The 21837-nt window shown below is 43.6% G+C and overlaps 1 protein-coding gene across 11 annotated transcripts in view; it reads right to left on the bottom strand.

The window, feature by feature from the left end:
• The window catches only part of kansl1b (KAT8 regulatory NSL complex subunit 1b), an 84991-nt gene that overhangs the window by 46010 nt on the left and 17144 nt on the right, over positions 1 to 21837 (bottom strand). For 7 of the 11 annotated variants that reach the window (XR_016485200.1, XM_021624577.3, XM_021624579.3 and 4 more), the window contains one exon: positions 7091 to 8468. Coding sequence is in view for 10 of the 11 variants with exons in the window: in XM_021624577.3 (XP_021480252.2) it covers positions 7091 to 8379 (1289 nt within the window). In the remaining variant the exon portion in view is untranslated. Of the gene's footprint in view, positions 1 to 7090; positions 8469 to 19430; positions 19483 to 21837 lie in introns of all 11 variants that reach the window. The other 4 variants (XM_090193091.1, XM_090193096.1, XM_090193093.1 and 1 more) reach the window with 1 other exon arrangement.

The raw sequence follows: 21837 nt of genomic DNA, 5'->3' as shown, positions 1-21837 counted from the left end.
GCCTGTTTTTCCATAGTTTGGCTAAGAGCTTAGTTCCTCTCATGCTAACTAGCCTAATGTGGGCCAAGGCTACAGGTTTATGTGCCAAACGGCCATGCAAAAAAGGAAGCTGCGCTAACATAACAGGAAACTCACTGTTGCAATTATGGCAATAAAACAGACTGAGAACCAATCAGGGCTAAGCTCTCACACACCAATAACTGCAGGAAGAGGTCGGTAACTGCTTGAGAGCTTTACTTATTTAAAACCTTGACACACCTCACAAACTAATCTTTCTCCCAATTTCCTTGCCATTGTTTTGGGGCAGAAGAATATAGAATACAGTTTTGCACTTAAAAAAAAAAATGGGATGCCAAAAGTATTGGTACAAACAAATCTCACACTCAATTTGCATGAGGTCGCATTCACATGCCCACCATCACTAAATATATTTCACAAGTTTAGCATCAGTGGGAGGAAGGATAAGGACCTAGTTCTCCATATTGAATTTGAAGGGATTGAAGGAAGGAAAGTATTGCACCGAGACCATGTGAGAATGAGTTGCTGCTGACACGTCGACAGTACTATAATACACAAGGCTTTGTGGAGAGTCCCCATAAGATGAAGGGGAGCCTGTGAGATGTGAGTACAGACAAAGAAGAGGAAGAAGGGAAAAAAATAATAATTAAAAAAATAAACATCCTGTTATCAAAGGCAGTGGGTTTGCATAATGGGGGCGTGGCTAGGCTCAGGCTTTTGAGACAGAGCTGCCACTTGGGCTGACAGGGAGGCGCTGGTCTCCGGAAGAGGCCAAAATGGAGCAGACAGTGGAATGCACCAGAAAAAGGCCTTTCATCATCCTGAGTCAGTGCACTGCAGCACTAAGGCTGAAGGAGCAGAACATCAGAGAGCCCATATCAATAAAGCATCTTAGAGTAGGAGTGCTGATCAAATATCAGTTTTGGATCCTAATGAAAAAGATCATGTGGACAGATCCTAGATCAGCCCTGCTACTCAAGACGCTTTGTGGATTAGGGCCCAGAGCCTACTAGGTCATGTTTAAAATCGGACACTTACCTGCACAGGTGACCTGTCCTGCATTTCCAACATGTTCCTGTTGCTCCCCCCAAAAATGAGTAGATATGGATGAGTAGATATGAATCCAAAAACAACCCCAGTTAGGTAGAACCGATAGCAACAGTTCATAGAACAGTTTTATTCATGAATGCATAATATTTAGGCCTAGTGGGTTATGGGAAGGAGTGAAACAGTTGGCCTACAGGGCGCTACAAGACCTTGCCTGGAAGACAGCCAAAGGTTAATGATTACAAATGGAGGATATAAGGCCAACCAACAGGGCCTAAAATGAACACTGGCTACCTGCCAAACGCAGGTAGATTTAGGCTTTGCCGGGAAAGAACGTCTAATTCACCAGCCACGTTGGCGCATGGTAACACGTCGGACTCAAAATTGTGAGCGCTTCATAAAAAGAGTCAAGTATGGGCACAAGTGCGAGTTGTGCTTTGTAGCAAAATAAATGTTGGTCTAATTTACTTGAATGACTTCTAAAGTGAGACTTTGTCCTCGTGTTACTTATCCATTTACGTAGCTTTGTTCACAAGCTCGGTTGCTTTTCAATGTTTGAGTTTGCTCACACAGCTAACAAAAAGAGACATCGTTGGCCTCTACTAGTGACATTGTAGCAGGCACAAGTGATGACTCGAGTGGCCCTGTTACCAAGGTAACCTTAAAGGGGGAGCAAAACATTTGAAAAAATACTCAGGTCACAGAATATTTAACTAAATTGAGCAACATACCACGTTACTTGTTTTAGAAACATTACAAGCATGCTCATCCAATTTTTTCTTAGTGTAACTATGGCAAAACAGATATTTTGTCTGGCAAAAACAAAAGAGATGTATATTAAATAGATAGATTAAAATGTAGATTAATATATATATATATATATATATATATATATATATATATATATATATATATATATATATATATATATATTAATCTACATACATACATACATACATACATACATACATACATATTAATCTACATACATACATACATATTAATCTACATATACACACACACATATACACACACATATAAACACACAAATATACACTGCTCAAAAAAATAAAGGGAACACTAAAATAACATCCTAGATCTGAATGAATGAAATATTCTTAAATACTTTTTTATTTACATAGTTGAATGTGCTGACAACAAAATCACACAAAAATGATCAATGGAAATAAAATGTATCAACCCATGGAGGTCTGGATTTGGAGTCACACTCAAAATTAAAGTGGAAAACCACACTACAGGCTGATCCAACTTTGATGTAATGTCCTTAAAACAAGTCAAAATGAGACTCAGTAGTGTGTGTGGCCTCCACGTGCCTGTATGACCTCCCTACAACGCCTGGGCATGCTCTTGATGAGGTGGCGGATGGTCTCCTGAGGGATCTCCTCCCAGACCTGGACTAAAGCATCCGCCAACTCCTGGACAGTCTGTGGTGCAACGTGGCGTTGGTGGATGGAGCGAGACATGATGTCCCAGATGTGCTCAATTGGATTCAGGTCTGGGGAACGAGCGGTCCATAGCATCAATTCCTTCCTCTTGCAGGAACTGCTGACACACTCCAGCCACATGAGGTCTAGCATTGTCTTGCATTAGGAGGAACCCAGGAGGAACCCAGGGCCATCCACACCAGCATATGGTCTCACAAGAGGTCTGAGGATCTCATCTCGGTACCTAATGGAAGTCAGGCTACCTCTGGCGAGCACATGGAGAAATGCCACCCCACACCATGACTGACCCACCACCAAACCGGTCATGCTGGAGGATGTTGCAGGCAGCAGAACGTTCTCCACGGCGTCTCCAGACTCTGTCACATGTGTTCAGTATGAACCTTTCATCTGTGAAGAGCACAGTGCGCCAGTGGCGAATTTGCCAATCTTGGTGTTCTCTGGCAAATGCCAAACGTCCTGCACGGTGTTGGGCTGTAAGCACAACCCCCACCTGTGGACGTCGGGCCCTCATACTACCCTCATGGAGTCTTTCTGACCGTTTGAGCAGACATGCACATTTGTGGCCTCCTGGAGGTCATTTTGCAGGGCTCTGGCAGTGCTCCTCCTTGCACAAAGGCGGAGGCAGCGGTCCTGCTGCTGGGTTGTTGCCCTCCTACGGCCTCCTCCACGTCTCCTGATGTACTGGCCTGTCTCCTGGTAGCGCCTCCATGCTCTGGACACTACACTGACAGACACAGCAAACCTTCTTGCCACATCTCGCATTGATGTGCCATCCTGGATGAGCTGCACTACCTGAGCCACTTGTGTGGGTTGTAGACTCCGTCTCATGCTACCACTAGAGTGAAAGCACCGCCAGCATTCAAAAGTGACCAAAACATCAGCCAGGAAGCATAGGAACTGAGAAGTGGTCTGTGGTCACCACCTGTAGAACCACTCCTTTACTGGGGGTGTCTTGCTAATTGCCTATAATTTCCACCTGTTGTCTATTCCATTTGCACAACGGCATGTGAAATTTATGGTCAATCAGTGTTGCTTCCAAAGTGGACAGTTTGATTTCACAGAAGTGTGATTGACTTGGAGTTACATTGTGTTGTTTAAGTGTTCCCTTTATTTTTTGAGTAGTGTATATATACATTTTTTAAATCTACCTTCCACAGTGGCTGGTATACAAAAAAACATGTTTAGGCTCTTCCAACCAAGCATCAAGCCCTCCAGTAAAACCCTCAATGATGCTAATCTTCACATAAGCTTTGTTGTGTCACTTTGACAAGGACAGAAAGGCCACAAACAAACAAGCAGCCTCGTACACAGAGACCATACTCATCACGTGACACACAGACATCAAAAGCAAACCGGTCATTCTGTGTCAAAGAGAACTATTGGGTTGTAAAATGAGACCAAATCAAAACAAGACAATTGCTCTGCTTTTAGATTTTCACAAGGAGTTAACACTCTGGGGGGGGGGGGGGGTTAACCATCACCGCTTAGCTTCAGACAGCACATTATATTGTGTGTGTGTGTGCGCGTGTGTAGCGTTGCACGGTATACCGAGACGGCAGGAGCTTTTTGATACTAGAACATGAAAAACTGTCTGGAACTAGAATTGTTACTTTCGGTACTTTGTCAAATGCGTCTCGTGTCATCTACTGATTGAGAGAGAACCAAGTCTGTCTATCAGCGCAGCCGATGTCCCCTTATAGTGCGAGAGCACCGTGCCTGCTCCACATACTCATAGCTAGCTCTAGGAACCACTGCACTTCCTTGGGAGCCTGGGCTGCACCACCACTTATGTTGCAAAGAAGTTAACACAATTGAATAATGCAACACGGTATGTAGGCATTTTGAAACCGTTAATTACTCTTCACCAATATATAACCATTACAACACTTTACAATGCAAGATGATACCGGTAGCTTCCAGCTTTGTAGGCTAGCTTTCCTTGGTTAGCTGAAGCTAACATCAATTCACTGCCCTAGTACCTTGTTTTTGATAATATACAAACCATAAATCAAAAATATTGCTGATTTCAACACGGATTGTCACCAAAAACAATTACTTTTCTTCCTCCTATGGGCCCCGCCTCAAGTCTCTCAATATCATCTTTGCTTGAGCCTCGAAAATGACTGTGTGAATGACATCATGGGTCTTAAAAGACACAGCACACTTTTATATCATATTGGATGATATATAACCTAGCTATGACAGGCTAGAAGTTAATATTCTAGCGCAAGTTGGCTTGTTATGGTTGGTTGCTGCCTCGGTCTCTCACACACGCAAGGCCCGTCCTCCACCGTCTCTCCCCGCTGTATAAGCTCTGGTTAACAAAGTAGCTTACAAATGGACTTCTCTGCTGCTCCCCTAACTCAGATCCGACCATGTCTATACGCAACTAGTGGTCCTCGGGTTGGTTCGGGTCTCTATATTGAAAAACAGATTTATGCATTTTTTTGTCCGGGTGGGAAAGCCCCAGGTCCATTTCAGAACAGGTCCAACTTTTTAGACCTCTACTTGAGAGGCCCAACATAACAACCGCTGTCACAACAGACAATACCAGGAACATTTTAAATGATGTCACAGAAACTGGACTTGGGCAACAAATAGGGTGCCTTTAAATGTTTCGTATTTAGCCAAATAAACTAAAATGAACTATTAACTGTTGGCATTTCATTTTCCTGCTGTACCTTAACCACAAAACGTACCAAACCGTGGGTTTGGGTCACTGCTACACCCCTGGTGTATTTACGTGTGTTTCAGGACAAACACGGTGTGCAGACAGACAGACAAGACAGATCACACAAATCAAACCTCATGGGGTTGCTCAGAGCCAAATGTTAAAATGACCTTATAGTGGCTGCATCAACGCCACAATAGCGACTTCAACTGGTCTGGAAATAATAAACTTTTCTTACACAAGACACAACAGACATCCAGACACACACAATCGACAAGGTGGTACCATCAACAAGCTGATAACCTAAACTATGAAAAGCAGGAATAGTTCTGTGTGGTGAGTTGAAGTGTTTGCAAATATGTTCTCTGTTCATCATATAGAATGTTATGGAAGTGGATGAGTCATGTACAAGGAAAAAAAAGTGCCACCCCCCCTCTCTCGCTCCGCAAGAGGAGCGCCTTGTCACTTCTTAAAGGTGCAGGTGCCACAATTTTCTTCTCCCACACAGACAGTCAGACAGAGACTGTAAAAAACAGCAGCTGTGTCATCATGCTCTCTCACTATAATCTGGCTGGAAGTAAGCCTATTTGGTCTTACGCAATTTGCCATGTGACCGACCAACTGCTTTCATCATGCCCAAATGTAGGTTATCCCTCATACCGGTCCGTCTTCAGCTTTAGTTCACAACATTCAAACAAGGCCTCGGTGACTCTGACCCACAGTCAGGCTCACGTGGAGTCCCAAATAGCTCCTTATCCGCTACATAGTGCACTACGTTTGATCCCAGCCCTATGGGCCCTGGTCCAAAGTAGTGCACTATATAGATTGGTTAGTGCCCATGGGCCACGCACTACACACAATAACCAATGGGCATGGTGGAGCTAGAATCAGAGGAAAGCCGCAGGGCTGACTATAAAAAGAGCCAAACATAGTGCCCACATGTTACTCAACTGAAAAAGGCCAATCCAACTGAATAGGAACATCTAGCGTAACCAGCAACAGCTAGCCAACGCTATTCAAAAGTTAAGGTAACATGAAACAACGTAGGACCAATACTGAATACTTCAGGTTGGATTGTCCATCTACTCCCCCATTATTTCATCTGCCTGTAAAAAGAGATGAAAACACCAACTCTGGGTTAAAATTGACTCCTGGGATGATCACATTTAGTGCCTCCTCCAATGGTCAACTAGCAAAAGATCAGCAATATCGGACATAGGATAACAACCGCACTGGAATTAACCTAACCTGGGGCCAAGATATATCCGGAAGAAGCTCTCTGCCTTCACTTCTTTGAAAACGGTGGCTTCTTAGACCCAGGCTTATCCCCGAAGACATGAAAGTGTGTTTGAAGCAGAGGATGGCACTGCACCATCAGAACAGAACAGCCTTTTATTAAAACAGGGTTTTTTAATTCACTTTCATTACCCATCAGCCATCACTTCATCAGGGTCACCTTCAACATGAAGGAGGGTGCAAGCCACATCCTCATGAACACAGGACCAGGAAGACATAGCGAGCAGACACACGCTTGTATGTAACATAAGTGGGCCTGGATTAGGCTTCCTTTCAGCAGCAGAGTGGTAACCGGAGATGAACCCTGAAACTGGCAGTGTTTCTCTGCTAAAAACGAGACTACAGATCCCCAGTGGCTAACAACCCAACAAGCCAAGCCAGGATGGAGTCCCCCCCTTCACTCACTCACTCACTCTAGCATCTTTGTATTTTCCACTACTTCAGTCTCCGACTCCCTCTCTGCTTTCTCCCCATCCTAAATGCCAATTTAGTCAACATTACTTCATTCCAAAAGGCCCACTATCTTTATCCAATTAAATTGTCTGTCAAGCGGGGGAAAAAAATATGTTTTTCCTGTTGTCCAGGTACTTACAGAGAGATGTGTCGCTGCTCGATGTCCACCCTGGTGAGCTCGTCCTCTTCCACGTCCGTCTCTCCTCCAGAGCTGCTCTCCGTGGCGTCCGAGTCGAAGGCACTCTCCGTGGACCTCAGGTTGGTGGTTCCACTGAGAGACAAGCGCTCCAGCTCCGCCGGTACAGAGCCGTCCTTCAGGAATCGCCCAAGCCCCTCCCTCTCCTGCGGGGTGAGGGGGGTGTCCTGGCCTCCTCGTCTCCCGCCAGGTCGGAGGGCATCCAGTGGCCCCAGGGTGCTCTCCAGGAGCCCCCCCAGCTGCTGCTGGACATGGTGCTCCACCTGCTTGGCCTGAACCACCTGGAGGCGCTTCCTCAGGCGCCGCAGACGCCCCTCGATCTCGCCCTGCCGGCTCTGGCTCTGCTGAGTCCTCTCCTTAACGTCCACTCCAAGGCTGCCCAGGCCCAGAGAGGTCTGTCGGTCCGTTGGGGAAAGGGATGATGTGTCCGTGGCCAGCGATGGTGGCCGTTCTGAGGGTTTGCTGTCGGGGCAGTCCATGGGGGTGTTGGTGGAGGCTGCGGGGGGTGCTGGCTGTTCAGTGTTTCCAGCAGGGTTGTAGGACAGTCCTGTGGGCTGCTGGTGCTGCCCTCCCCCGTTAAGAGGAGAGTTTCCTCTAGAGGCAGCTGTGTGGGGTTGGGGCTGGTGCACTGGGGAGTCCAGTCCATGTCCAGCAGGAGGCCTGTTATTACCTCCATTGACTGTTGTCATACTGTCCCGGTCGCGGTCCGCCCCGTTTTTGGCCAACTTCTTGGCCACGCCGTTGACCGGTGGCGGCGAGCTTGACAGGGCAGGGGGACCACCTCCTCTGCTGTTACTCATGATGCTCTTCAGCTGCTCCTCTGACAGCTCCAGTGTCTTGTGTTTCCTGGGCAGGAAGCTGGGCAGAAGGCCGTGTTTCTGCAGTAGGACGCCTTGCAGCTTCAGTGACTCCTTGGTAGAGGGAACGGACGTCACGTCCGAGCACAGGTACGACGCCACCAGCGGCTGTAATTTCCCAAGAGGTGTGGAAGGAGCCTCGTTGCCTCGCGGCGAGTCCTCCCTCCCCTTACCTGTGATGGACCCCCCGTGGGGACCACGCTCTTCAGGGGCCTTGCGCTTGACGGTGCCGTTGCTGGAGACGAGGATGTGACTGGTGCCTCCGCTGCTCTCCACGCCGCTCGGGGAGAGGTTGGAGGAGGGCGGAGCCAGTTTGAAGCGGATGCGGTGAGCTTCGGCCGGCGCGTCGGTTAGAGCGGGCGCCATCGCAGCCATGCAGCACAGGGAGGGGGCGGGCGAGGGGGCCTCTCCCGGTGCCGAGGCCAGCTCCACACCACCCACCTACCGCCTCGCCAGAGGACAGCCTAGGAGAGAGGGGGAGTCAGAGATCTACATTAAAAACACAGCACAACATCCATGAGCCATTTCCAACGTTCATACTTGATAAATAATAATTCACTGTCATCCAAACCAAGAGCATTCTACGTAACGCTTCAAATTTGCCTATAGTAGTCATAATGATCTGGCCCTAATGCCACATTACTACTCTGCATGAAATCTGGTTGCTGACAGACAGTGAAGCTTTTATACATATGAACTCAGACATCAGTTACATGTTTCTGGAGCAGAGGAGCAGGTGCGTAGATGAAACCATAGCTGGAAGATAGAGAGTGAAGAGGGGGGGGGGGGGGGGGGGGGGTTAATTTACCAGCAGTACTACATTGAGAGGAGCTATGCAGCTTAATTTATGTCTGCGTGGGACACAAGAGGGAACAGCTGATCTCACCAAATGTAGGTCAGAGCCCTAGCTGGAGCAAAGGCCTACCAAAACGCATCCAGACAAGGGGGATTTCAGCAGCCGATCGGAAGGTTAACAAGGTAAAAAGAAAAGGGAAGGAGCAGAGTGATGGGAAAAGTACCCTACCAGTGGTAATTTCAGTATTTTCTAAGTATTTTCCTGAAGCTCAGATGGGCTTTTAAGACCCCATAGCCAAACTAAGCTCACCATTTCAATGTGTAATTTGGTTAGATGTTGGCAGGCTGCCTGGCTAATGTAATTCAAGAACAATGGAGGGTATAGACTGATGAGAAGACAGGAAAATCATAATGGTGGAAGGAAAAATATGCAGGTGGCTGGCTGGCTGGCTTCGCAAGTGCAAATTATGCTAGCACGATACTAACATCACTGCTCAATAGAAAAATCTGTGAGTAATATTTCTAAGAAATGTTCAGTCATGAATACAAACAGGTCAGGCTGACACGACATGAAATCACTATTCATTTCCAGAGAGCGAGAGAGAGCGAGAGAGAGAGCAGACTGGTGTGTTACGTTCTGAAAGGGTGCCGTGCTGTAACACTGCAGATCCAAAGGGTGTGGTGACGGATGGCACAGGTGTTAGGTTACACTGTGCAGCTGCGTAAAAGGATAGGCTAGGCGTAAAAATCACCCAAAAAAAGGCAGTGTTCAGCTTTATAACATTTGTCTACAAAGAATGCAATAATGTAAAGAATCACGTAGGCTTCTCTTAAGCAAACATGTAGCCTACGACTTTATTAGAATGCAAAAACAATGTCCATGTTTCATCTTCAAGATAAATGCAAAGCATTTACTGGGCTATCTGACCCAGTAAATCAGGCATTCAAACTATTCCCACTTCCTAGATGTAAAATTCCTTTTTCAACTTGACTCAAAAAGATGTTGCAATACTGAATGTTTCTCAACGGGGAGGGTGTTTTATTAACTTCTTATGGCTGGGGGCAGTATTGAGTAGCTTGGATGAATAAGGTGCCCAGAGTAAACTGCCTGCTCCTCAGTCCCAGTTGCTAATATATGCATATTATTAGTATATTTGGGTAGAAAACACTGAAGTTTCTAAAACTGTTTGAATGATGTCTGTGAGTATAACAGAACTCATATGGCAGGCAAAAACCTGAGAAAAAATCCAACCAGGAAGTGGGAAATCTGAGGTTGGTCGATTTTCAACTCAGCCCCTATTGAAGATACAGTGGGATATTGGTCATCTTGCACTTCCTAAGGCTTCCACTAGATGTCACCCGTCTTTAGAAACTTGTTTGAGGCTTCTACTATGAAGGGGGGCTGAATGAAAGGGGTATGAGTCAGATGGCTGCCAGCAGTCACGCGCATTCACATGAGAGGTAGCTCCCGTTACGTTTGCTTTTCTGAAGACAAAGGAATTCTCCGGTTGGAGTATTATTGAAGTTATGTTAAAAACATCCTAAAGATTGATTCTATACATCGTTTGACATGTTTCTACTGAAACGGACCTGTAACGGAACTTTTTGACATTTCGCCTGCAACTAGTGAACGCGCTTCGTGAGTTTTGATTTGTTTACCAAAAGCGCTAACAAAAGTAGCCATTTGGACATAATATCTATAATTTATCGAACAAATCAAACATTTATTGTGGAACTGGGATTCCTGGGAGTGCATTCTAATGAAGATCATCAAAGGTAAGTGAATATTTTTGTATGTTATTTCTGACTTCTGTTGACTGCACAATATGGCGATATCTTTTTGGCTTGTTGGTTCTCTGAGCGCCGTACTCAGATTATTGCATGATTTGCTTTTTCCATAAAGCGTTTTTGATACCTGACACAGCAGTTGCATTAAGGAGAAGTTTATCTATATTTCCATGTATAACAATTGTATTTTCATCAACATTTATAATGAGTATTTCTGTAAATTGATGTGGTTCTGCAAAATCACTGGATGTTTTTGGAACTACTGAACATAATGAGGCAATGAGATTCTTTTATATAAATATGAATTTTATCGAACAAAACATACATGTATTGTGTAACATGAAGTCCTATGAGTGTCATCTGATGAAGATCAAAGGTTAGTGATTCATTCTCTCTCCATTTCAGATTTTTGTGACTCCACTCTTTGGCTGGAAAAATGGCTGTGTTTTTCTGTGATATGGCTCTGACCTAACAATCATTTGTGGTGCTTTAGCTGTAAAGCCTATTTGAAAATCGGACACTGTGGTGGGATTAACAACAAGATTACCTTTAAAATGGTATAAGATACTTGTATATTTGAGGAATTTTAATTATGAGATTTCTGCTGTTTTGAATTTGGCGCCCTGCACTTTCAGTGATCCCACTGGCTGGGATCTCAGCCCTAAGAAGATGTTGCAATACTGAATGTTTCTCAATGGGGAGGGTGTTTTATTAACAGTATCAAGTAAATATTGACCTGTGTCCCTGAATGACATTACATTCAATATTACAGCTGCACTATTTTAAGCAACAGCGCTAGCAAGCAGAAAGGCAAGAAGCTCCTAAAAAGAAACTGAAAATGCAAATAGAAACACCTTAAAAATAAGGGCAGCTGCTACGAACTGACGAGGGGGAGGAGGCATATGTTATAATCGTCCTAATCTTCTGATAATGTTTTACTCAAAATGCCTTGTGTGTGAAGGCCATGGATGGGCTGGGACAAGCTGGGACGTGGAGCTGCTGCAGTTGGGGGGAGGGGAGAGGTGTGAGGAAACAAGTTGTCCCCCATCTGGTCAACCACATCTTAGAGGACAGGACAACACTGACAACCAGTCGAACCTGAATGACAGTCAGGGCAACCAATTGGATGGCTCTGCATGATTGGTAGGTGGGGAATGTTGAACAGCAATGCAGATTAGGGCATACAGTGCCTTGCGAAAGTATTCGGCCCCCTTGAACTTTGCGACCTTTTGCCACATTTCAGGCTTCAAACATAAAGATATAAAACTGTATTTTTTTGTGAAGAATCAACAACAAGTGGGGCACAATCATGAAGTGGAACGACATTTATTGGATATTTCAAACTTTTTTAACAAATCAAAAACTGAAAAATTGGGCGTGCAAAATTATTCAGCCCCTTTACTTTCAGTGCAGCAAACTCTCTCCAGAAGTTCAGTGAGGATCTCTGAATGATCCAATGTTGACCTAAATGACTAATGATGATAAATACAATCCACCTGTGTGTAATCAAGTCTCCGTATAAATGCACCTGCACTGTGGTAGTCTCAGAGGTCCGTTAAAAGCGCAGAGAGCATCATGAAGAACAAGGAACACACCAGGCAGGTCCGAGATACTGTTGTGAAGAAGTTTAAAGCCGGATTTGGATACAAAAATATTTCCCAAGCTTTAAACATCCCAAGAAGCACTGTGCAAGCGATAATATTGAAATGGAAGGAGTATCAGACCACTGCAAATCTACCAAGACCTGGCCGTCCCTCTAAACTTTCAGCTCATACAAGGAGAAGACTGATCAGAGATGCAGCCAAGAGGCCCATGATCACTCTGGAGGAACTGTAGAGATCTACAGCTGAGGTGGGAGACTCTGTCCATAGGACAACAATCAGTCGTATATTGCACAAATCTGGCCTTTATGGAAGAGTGGCAAGAAGAAAGCCATTTCTTAAAGATATCCATTAAAAGTGTCGTTTAAAGTTTGCCACAAGCCACCTGGGAGACACACCAAACATGTGGAAGAAGGTGCTCTGGTCAGATGAAAAAAAAAAGAAAAAAAAAAAGCAACACAGCTGAACACATCATCCCCACTGTCAAACATGGTGGTGGCAGCATCATGGTTTGGGCCTGCTTTTCTTCAGCAGGGACAGGGAAGATGGTTCAAATTGATGGGAAGATGGATGGAGCCAAATACAGGACCATTCTGGAAGAAAATCTGATGGAGTCTGCAAAAGACCTGAGACTGGGACGGAGATTTGTCTTCCAACAAGACAATGATGCAAAACATAAAGCAAAATCTACAATGGAATGGTTCAAAAATAAACATATCCAGGTGTTAGAATGGCCAAGTCAAAGTCCAGATCTGAATCCAATCGAGAATCTGTGGAAAGAACTGAAAACTGCTGTTCACAAATGCTCTCCATCCAACCTCACTGAGCTCGAGCTGTTTTGCAAGGAGGAATGGGAAAAAAATTCAGTCTCTCGATGTGCAAAACTGATAGAGACATACCCCAAGCGACTTACAGCTGTAATCGCAGCAAAAGGTGGTGCTACAAAGTATTAACTTAAGGGGGCTGAATAATTTTGCACGCACAATTTTTCAGTTTTTGATTTGTTAAAAAAGTTTGAAATATCCAATAAATGTCGTTCCACTTCATGATTGTGTCCCACTTGTTGTTGATTCTTCACAAAAAAATACAGTTTTATATCTTTATGTTTGAAGCCTGAAATGTGGCAAAAGGTCGTAATGTTCAAGGGGGCCGAATACTTTCGCAAGGCACTGTATCTCCTCACAAAATTGAGGGAAAATGTAAGGGAGAGAAAGGATAAATGAGGGGGACAGGAAGGCCTAAGTCATTTGATTTTCTCTCAAGCCATTTCTGGAAGCACTTATCAGAAATGCTCTTTTGTGATTTGTTTTCCTAAGGCTGCTTCCCCATGTTGCTGGTTGAGTGGGGAGAAGGCTTACGTAGTGAATAGATTCTAGAACATTCTGGAGGGGTATGTTAATTTGACATGCACGGGCGGGTCAACTTCCACTGTGCTAATCTGAACCCATCATCTGTACTGCTGCTACCATATGATGAGTGGTCAGGTGGGGGTGGAAGGCCACACTTTAAAAAGGAGGGATGGGGTCACTCCAGTTGTGGACAGGGTTCCAGGACACACACGTGGTGCGCGGGTCAGCCATTTGTTCACCCTCACCAGTCAGCAATTGCTAACCCATCTGCAACCGCCCAACTATATGTGATAAAGTGAAAGAGGTTTGACCCGACCCTAACCCGCAGTCCGAGATGGCAGATTGTTCTTTTGACATAGGGTGCAGGATTTTTGTTGCATTATTTAGACATGTTTCTGCTCATAATTTCCAACATTTTGGTAGGCCGTTAGTCATCTTGTCTATAATTAGATACACGCGGTTTCTCTTCTGTCGTTACACAGTATGCTGCCCTAGAGTACTAAATTAACCCTTGCTCACGAGAATATCATAAATCGATAAGAGTGAATGCTTCAATCTAGTTGACGTCGGTCAAGTTCTCGGTCATCTCTGATTCTCGGGGAGAAAATGCTAAATTTCCAAATGACACCAGTTTGACCGATTGTAAGGAAACAGAAAGCTGCTAAAAACAACCTAACAATGTTTCTGACAAGATTTCAGTTCCTTCTGGATGCATATTTGATGTGGCTGAAATACTAATCAGCTTTTATGATGCTGATGAAGATAGATACCGTCTGTAGAGGTGCTAACAGCGGATTTGCATTCTCTCAAGATGCTGAACAAAATAAATAATTTCTCCACTCCTGTTCCCCAGTCAAAATGTAGCCTACATTCGGTGCATTATTTTACAGCAAGAAATGCCTTACTCTGCAGGAATTAATATTAAAGCTATATAGACCTAGTCAGTGTCCAGATTTCAGTTTCCATTTAACCCATCTGAACAGTAGGCTACAGTTCCCTTGACGTGCCATAGGCCTATTTGAAGTCCCCGTCTTGTGACTGTCGAATATGTATAGTGCCTCTCAATCACCACACATAACTAAATCGTTCCCAGACTTTATTTTTCGGCACCCCCCCCCCCCCCCCCCCTTACTTTCAACTCTCCATTTCGCATCTTCAATGTAGCCTATAAATAGCAGAATAATTATACATTGATGGACTTTGTCCGGGTATCGCTTTCTCTTTATTCAACCCGCCCGCCATCCACCTGCCCTTCCTCCACACAACATTTTATGGCCCTAAACCCGACCGACCTGCGGATTTAACCATGGGGACTGCGGGTTATGAGTCAACCCACACACACAGTCTCCGAGCAGTGTTACTTTAGCTTGGGATTGAGTCATGTCAAACTAGACACTAGAACCGTGCAGCTGTGTCAATTATCAACTGAGACAATGACATAGCAGCACCTAGCAAGGCCAGGGCAGACATAAGCCTATTTAAAGGTGAAGGAAATGATAGATGGTTAATTAAATGTATGTAGTTCTGTCCTTGAGCTGTTCTTGTCTAATGATGTTCTGTATTATGTCATTCTGTATTATGTTTCATGTTTTGTGTGGACCCCAGGAAGAGTAGCTGTTGCAACAGCTAATGGGGATCCTAATATAATACCAAATACACGCATGACTATCCAACACACACACTACTCTAGGGATGGTCACGGTTAATCAAATATCCGGATATTCGAACCGACGGTTTCTTTTCAAACACTTAAAAGTATTAATTTTGAGATTCTTTTTTAGGCTTATTTTAACAATGAAAAAAGCTTCATGTAAATGATATTGTTTGTTTTCAGGAAAGAGTGATCTGTGCACAGGCAAGCAGGCTGCGCGCAGGCAGCTCAAGATTTGATTGACAGTTCTGGTTGTCTAGCGATAGACATTAATCCCGCTTCAGAAAAAGCATTACTTCAGACAAGTAAAATGCTGTAGTGCACCCTTACAAACAAACATGATGCATCTGATGCCCTGTCAAGGGTATGTATAGTATGCATGTATAAAAACTGTGGTAGATATGCAACTTCATTGCCCGACCCTAGCGGACACACATATGCACTGCTTGACTTGGACTGGAATAGATGCCGGTACTGTTCATATTTTTGTGTAGGAGCTCCACAATACTTTTGAGCTAATATTCTATAAGAGGTGCAGGAGCTCAAGAAGTAGAAAATGTGAGCTGCCGGTACTCCGCTCCGGTGAGCTCTTGCCCAAGTCAAGCACTGTACATACGTAATAGGACCATTATTCTGCATTGTGAATTGATGTGGAATATTATTTGTTAATTATAATTTTGTGGAGCTCCTGCACAGTTCAATTTATCACATCGCTAGCCAGGTCCTTGCTCAGTAGAGTGTAGCCTTTTTTGTCAAACTGGTATTTGGTTCCTTGAGAATATGTCCAGATACACAAACTCAAGCAGAGAAATTGACAGTCCCACTCTCATGATATGCACCGACTGGCATCCTATTCCCTAATGGGCCCTGGTCAAAAAAGCAGAAGCTATGTGGAAGAGACGAGCTAACCCAGGCGCCTGCTAGTAGCACATTACTAATACAGCAGCCAGGTTCAAACTCAGTTCACCAAACCTCAATCAAATAATCCTTTCGCCATTCTCTGGACTTCAGTATAAAACAAGTAGGCTACGGTACAACCCCTCCATGCTCAAATGTATGTGTTCATAATTCCCTGGTGAATGGACAGGGGTGTGAATGACAGTTTGATTCAAGTAGGGTTACATAAATTGAATGTACTTAGTAAAATTATTATACAAATATGGCCCGAGTTACATAGAAGGACAAACAAGATTCATCTAATAGCCCAAAACTGTCTGTGTGACAAGAACAGCTTGGTGCGTAGTCTACCAGAGCTGCCAGTTACCTCTTGTATCAGCTACTGCAGGCCAAGGGTTTCTTAATGGGTGCTTTCCCAAGTGTCTCTACATAGAAAAACATTTAATCAACTTAAGCCTTTGAGAGGCAGCAGGGAGGGACAGATATGAGGGAGTTATGCTGTCTGGGGAAGTCCCGTCCTACACTCTCCAAACGATGTTACAGTCTGAATGGAATCAAGAAAGAGAACACTGTTTTCCCATTCGAGGGGGGAAATAATTGTATGTTGACCAAACTTGACACGCGCATGTGCTCACAGATATATGCACACACACACACACACACACACACACACACACACGAGTAGGCTGAAACAACTTGGGCTGTCGCTCAGCGTCACACTCATAATAAACCAGCAGAGTAAAGATCCAGTGAGGGTTTGGAATGTAAGGTGACCTCCCTTGGGCTGTTGTGTCAGAAAGTGAGATCAGACTGTGGCAATGACTCAGCAATACCTCACTCTACACTAGGCACCAACTAGACTACAGAGAACATTATGGAGGATGTTTGAAACCAGGGTCAAAACTAATACACTACAGCCTATAGGGACTTAGGGTTCGGTTCCAGTTCAGACGTAGATCAGGGATAGGGAGGAGGAACAGAGCAGTCACACACCACTCATTCAAGACACCTCTAGCATGTTTATTCACAAGGTGATGTCAGAGACAAGGAGAGAGAGAAACTATTAAACATTCACAGCACACATTTACACGTGACTTAGGCTACTTCCTTTGCATACAGTATAGTCAGTTTTTAACCTCTGGTCATTTCCATGTAAAAGCAGCCATGAGCACCACCATGTGAAGTTCATGTCAAATATGGTTCCAAATGAAAACTTAGAGTCTATATTTTTGACAACTTTTTATTTTATTTTTATTTTTATTTTTTTACCATTTTCCATCCTCAAAATTGGGAATAAGCAAAGGCTGTGATTTCTGGTCAAACAGATGGAAAAATCTTAATAAAATAAATTTGAAATATAAAAAAAAAACACAACAATGAATTAGTAAAGGGCCCTGCCAACTAATATCAACTCTTACATTTAGTTTAAGAAACATTGGCATGTGCCTTAATTCCGTTACCAAAACCCCACATATCTTAAGATATTTTCTAAGTTATCTCGCTCATTAGGGAAGATAATTAACGTTCACGGAAGTAATAAGTAAAGGTAGAAACCATATCTATTTGGTTTCTTAATTAATAAGTGATTAAAACTTGAAATTAACCAAATTGATAACAGAATTTCCTTAAAATCAGTAAAGGAATTACTGCAATTGAATTAGCTACAATGGGAAATCATAGTAGTCAAACCAGTCTTCCCTTCCAATGGCATATTATTACATTCAACGCAACCATTTTTCATTGTTGGTTTGTGGTCAAAGCTCTCTCGGTCTTTCAAACACATAATAAACAAAAGTGAACGAAACAATTAAAAATGTAAACTCGAAAGTTTCAAAGGAACAGAGACATTTCAAATGTCATATGGCTATGTACAGTGTTATAACAATGTGCAAATTGTTCATGTACAAAAGGGAAAATAAATAAATGATTGTATTTACAATGGCGTTTGTTCTTCACTGGTTGCCCTTTTCTTGTAGCAACAGGTGATAAATATTGCTGCTGTGATGGCACACTGCACACTATTTAACCCAAAATATATGGGAGTTAGTCAAAATTGGATTTCAAATTCTTCATGAGTCTGTAATCCGAGGGAAATTTGTGCCTCTTTCCATAATTTTGGGTCAGAGTGGTCAGGTATCCTGCCACTGTGTACTCTCTTTTTAGTGCCAAATAGCATAATAGTTTGCTCTGTTTTTTGGTAAATTCTTTCCAATGTGTCAAGTAATGACCTTTTTGTTTTCTCGTGATTTGGTTGGGTCTAATTGTGTTGCTGTGGCTGAAATGGAGCTCTGTGGGGTCTGTTTGTGAACAGAGCCCCAGGACCAGCTTGCTTAAGGGACTCTACTCTGGGTTCATCTCGCCGAAGGTGATGGCTTTGTTATGGAAGGCGTGGGTATAGCTTCCTTTTAGGTTATTGTAGAAGTTGACTCTTTTCTGGATTTTGATAATTGGCTGGTATTGGCCTACTTCTGCTCTGCATGCATTATTTTCCATTTAACAATGTACACCAATGATGTTTTTGCAGATCTCTGCATGCAGAGTCAATTTGGTGTTTGTCCCATTTTGTGAATTATTGGTTGGTGAGCGGATCCCAGACCTCACAACCATGAAGGGCAATGGGTTCTATAACTTATTCAAGTATTTTTTAGACAGGTTCTAATTGGGATGTCGTATTTTATGTTCCTTCTGATGGCATAGAAGGCCCTTCGCCCATTCTCTCTCAGATCGTTCACAGCTTTGTGGAAGTTATCTGTGGTGCTGATGTTTAGGCCTAGATAGGTGTAGTTTGAGTGCTCAGGCGCCATGTTGTCTCGATGGAATGTGTATTTGTGGTCCTGGCAACTGGACCTTTTTTGAAACAATCATTGTTGTCTTGCTGTCAGGACCCAGGTGTGATAGAATATCTAAGAGCTGCTGTAGGCCCTCCTTGGTGTCTCTCTCACACACATACGCCACACTTTCCATTTACTGTAATCCGCATCTGAGCACCGACCAACACCGGATGTCAATGGAAGTTGAAAAGTAGTTGAAATTGCTGCCTTGCTTTCAACGTCCACAGAAGACGTTCTTGGAGCGGTCTGGATAGGTTTAATTTCAACGTCCGCAGATATTTATTTTTGTTGCGGTCCGGCCTTGATTTGGCCCATCCATAGAGATCCATGATTGGATGTGCCGTCCAAATCTGAACCAACCATAGACGTTTATGTTTACAAGTGTGAAGAGCACCGCACAAGATACATATACAGTTGAAGTCGGAGGTTTACATACACATTAGCCAAATACATTTAAATTCGTCTTTCAATCACCCACGTGGGTATAACCAATGAGGAGCTGGCACGTTGATACCTGCTTCTATAAACCAATGAGGAGATGGGAGAGGCAGGACTTTCAGCATGATCTGCAACAGAAATAGAAAGGAGTTCTGTTTTAGCCCTTGGCGTTGCAGACGCTTGTTGGCGCGTGCGAGCAGTGTGGGTGCAATAATTGAATAACATGGATTTCTACATTTATTTTGCGACGCACGCGACGTGTCTGGTCTGGTCAGCATGTTAGTGTACGTCAACTTCTGACTCACTGGAAATGTGACACAGTGAATTACAAGTGAAATAATTGGCCTGTAAACAATTGTTGGAAAAATGGCTTGTGTCATGGAAAGTAGATGTCCCAACCGACATGCCAAACCTATAGTATGTGAACAAGAAAGTGTATGTAAACTTCCGACTTCAACGGTATATATATATATATATATATATATATATATATATTTTAGTAGAGTATAGTTCAGTACTTTACGGTACAGTATAATTTACCTTATTGTACTATACTCTGTTCTGTGATGTACTGTACTTTGATGTCCAAACTTGTGAAACATAGACGTCTATGATTGGTTCGGATTTGGTCCAGTCCAACCCAATTTGGTCTTCTTTGGGGGCGGATATCATTACAATGTGTAGAATAATAACTAAATATTCAAAGGAGGGTATTACATACGTATGTATACCTTTGAGTAGGCATAGTATCCATTTAGGATACATCACCATGAAGAGAAATACATTTATATCCGTTTCTGTGTAGTACAGATTAGTGATCCATGACAGAATTCTGTAACCGGGTGTAATTCCACTTCATTTACTGTAGTTGAATAACCAAAATAGATGTATCATGTTATTGCAGAAACCCCATTCTTGCTGCAGATACCTTTAACTTCTTATGGCTGGGAGGCTCTATTTCAACAGATCGGATGAAAAGCGTGCCCAGAGTAAACTGCCTGCTACTCAGGCCCAGAAGCTAATATATGCATATTATTAGTAGATTTGGATAGAAAACACTGAAGTTTCTAAAACTGTTTGAATGATGTCTGTGAGTATAACAGAACTCATATGGCAGGCAAAAACCCAAGAAAAAAATTCAACCAGGAAGTAGGAAATCTGAGGTTTGTTGGTTTTCAACTCATTGCCTATCAAAGATAGGAAGTGCAATCAGACCAAATGTACACTAAGGCTTCCACTAGATGTCAACAGTCTTCAGAACATTGTTTCAGGCTTCTATTGTGAAAGGGGAGAGAAGAAGAGCTGTTTGAATCAGGGGTCTGGCAGAAAGCAGTGAGTTTTCTTGTTTTTTTTACCCCCTTTTTCTCCCCAATTTCGTGGTGTCCAATTGTTGTAGTAGCTACTATCTTGTCTCGTCGCTACAACTCCCGTATGGGCTCGGGAGAGACGAAGGTTGAAAGTCATGCGTCCTCCGATACACAACCCAACCTAACCTAGCCAACCTGCTTCTTAACACAGCGCGCATCCAACCCAGAAGCCAGCCGCACCAATGTGCCGGACGAAACACAGTGTACCTGGCAACCTTGGCTAGCGCGCACTGCGCCCGGCCCGCCACAGGAGTCACTGGTGCGCGACGAGACAAGGACATCCCTACCGACCAAGCCCTCCCTAACCCGGACGACGCTAGGCCAATTGTGCGTCGCCCCACGGACTTCCCGGTCGCGGCCGGTTACGACAGAGCCTGGGCGCAAACCCAGAGTCTCTGATGGCACAGCTGGCGCTGCAGTACAGCGCCCTTAACCACTACGCCACCCGGGAGGCCAGAAAGCATTGAGTTTAGTCACGCGCACGAGCTCTGTTCCTTTTCATTTCTAAAGACAAAGGAATTGTCCAGTTGAAACATTGTTGAAGATTTATGATAAAAACATCCTAAAGATTGATTCTATACATCGTTTGACATGTTTCTACGAACTGTAATATAACTTTTTGGACTTTTCATCTGGACTTAGTGCTCGCGCCTTGTGCATTTGGATTACTGGACTAAACACCCAAACAAAAAGGAGGTATTTGGACAAATTATGGACTTTAACAAAACAAACATTTATTGTGGAACTGGGATTCCTGGGAGTGCATTCCGATGAAGATCAAAGGTAAGTGAATATTTATAATGCTATTTCTGACTTTTGTTGACTCCACAACATGGCGGGTATCTGTATAGTGGCTGAGCGCTGTACTCATATTATCGCATGGTGTGCTTTTGCCATAAAGCTTTTTTTGAAATCTGACACAGCGGTTGCATTAAGGAGAAGTATATCTTTCTATGCATAACACTTGTATCTTTCATCGAAGTTTATGATGAGTATTCCTGTAACTTGATGTGGCTCTCTGCAAAATCACCGGATGTTTTGGAGGCAAAACATTACTGAACATAACATGGCAATGTAAACTGAGATTTTTGGATACAAATATGAATTTTATCAAAC

Source organism: Oncorhynchus mykiss, chromosome 12 (assembly GCF_057628025.1).
Source record: "Oncorhynchus mykiss isolate SJ-2025 chromosome 12, ASM5762802v1, whole genome shotgun sequence".
Classification (NCBI taxonomy): Eukaryota; Metazoa; Chordata; class Actinopteri; order Salmoniformes; family Salmonidae; genus Oncorhynchus; species Oncorhynchus mykiss.
Note: the sequence above shows the minus strand (reverse complement) of the source record. Positions and strands in the feature narration are given on the sequence as shown.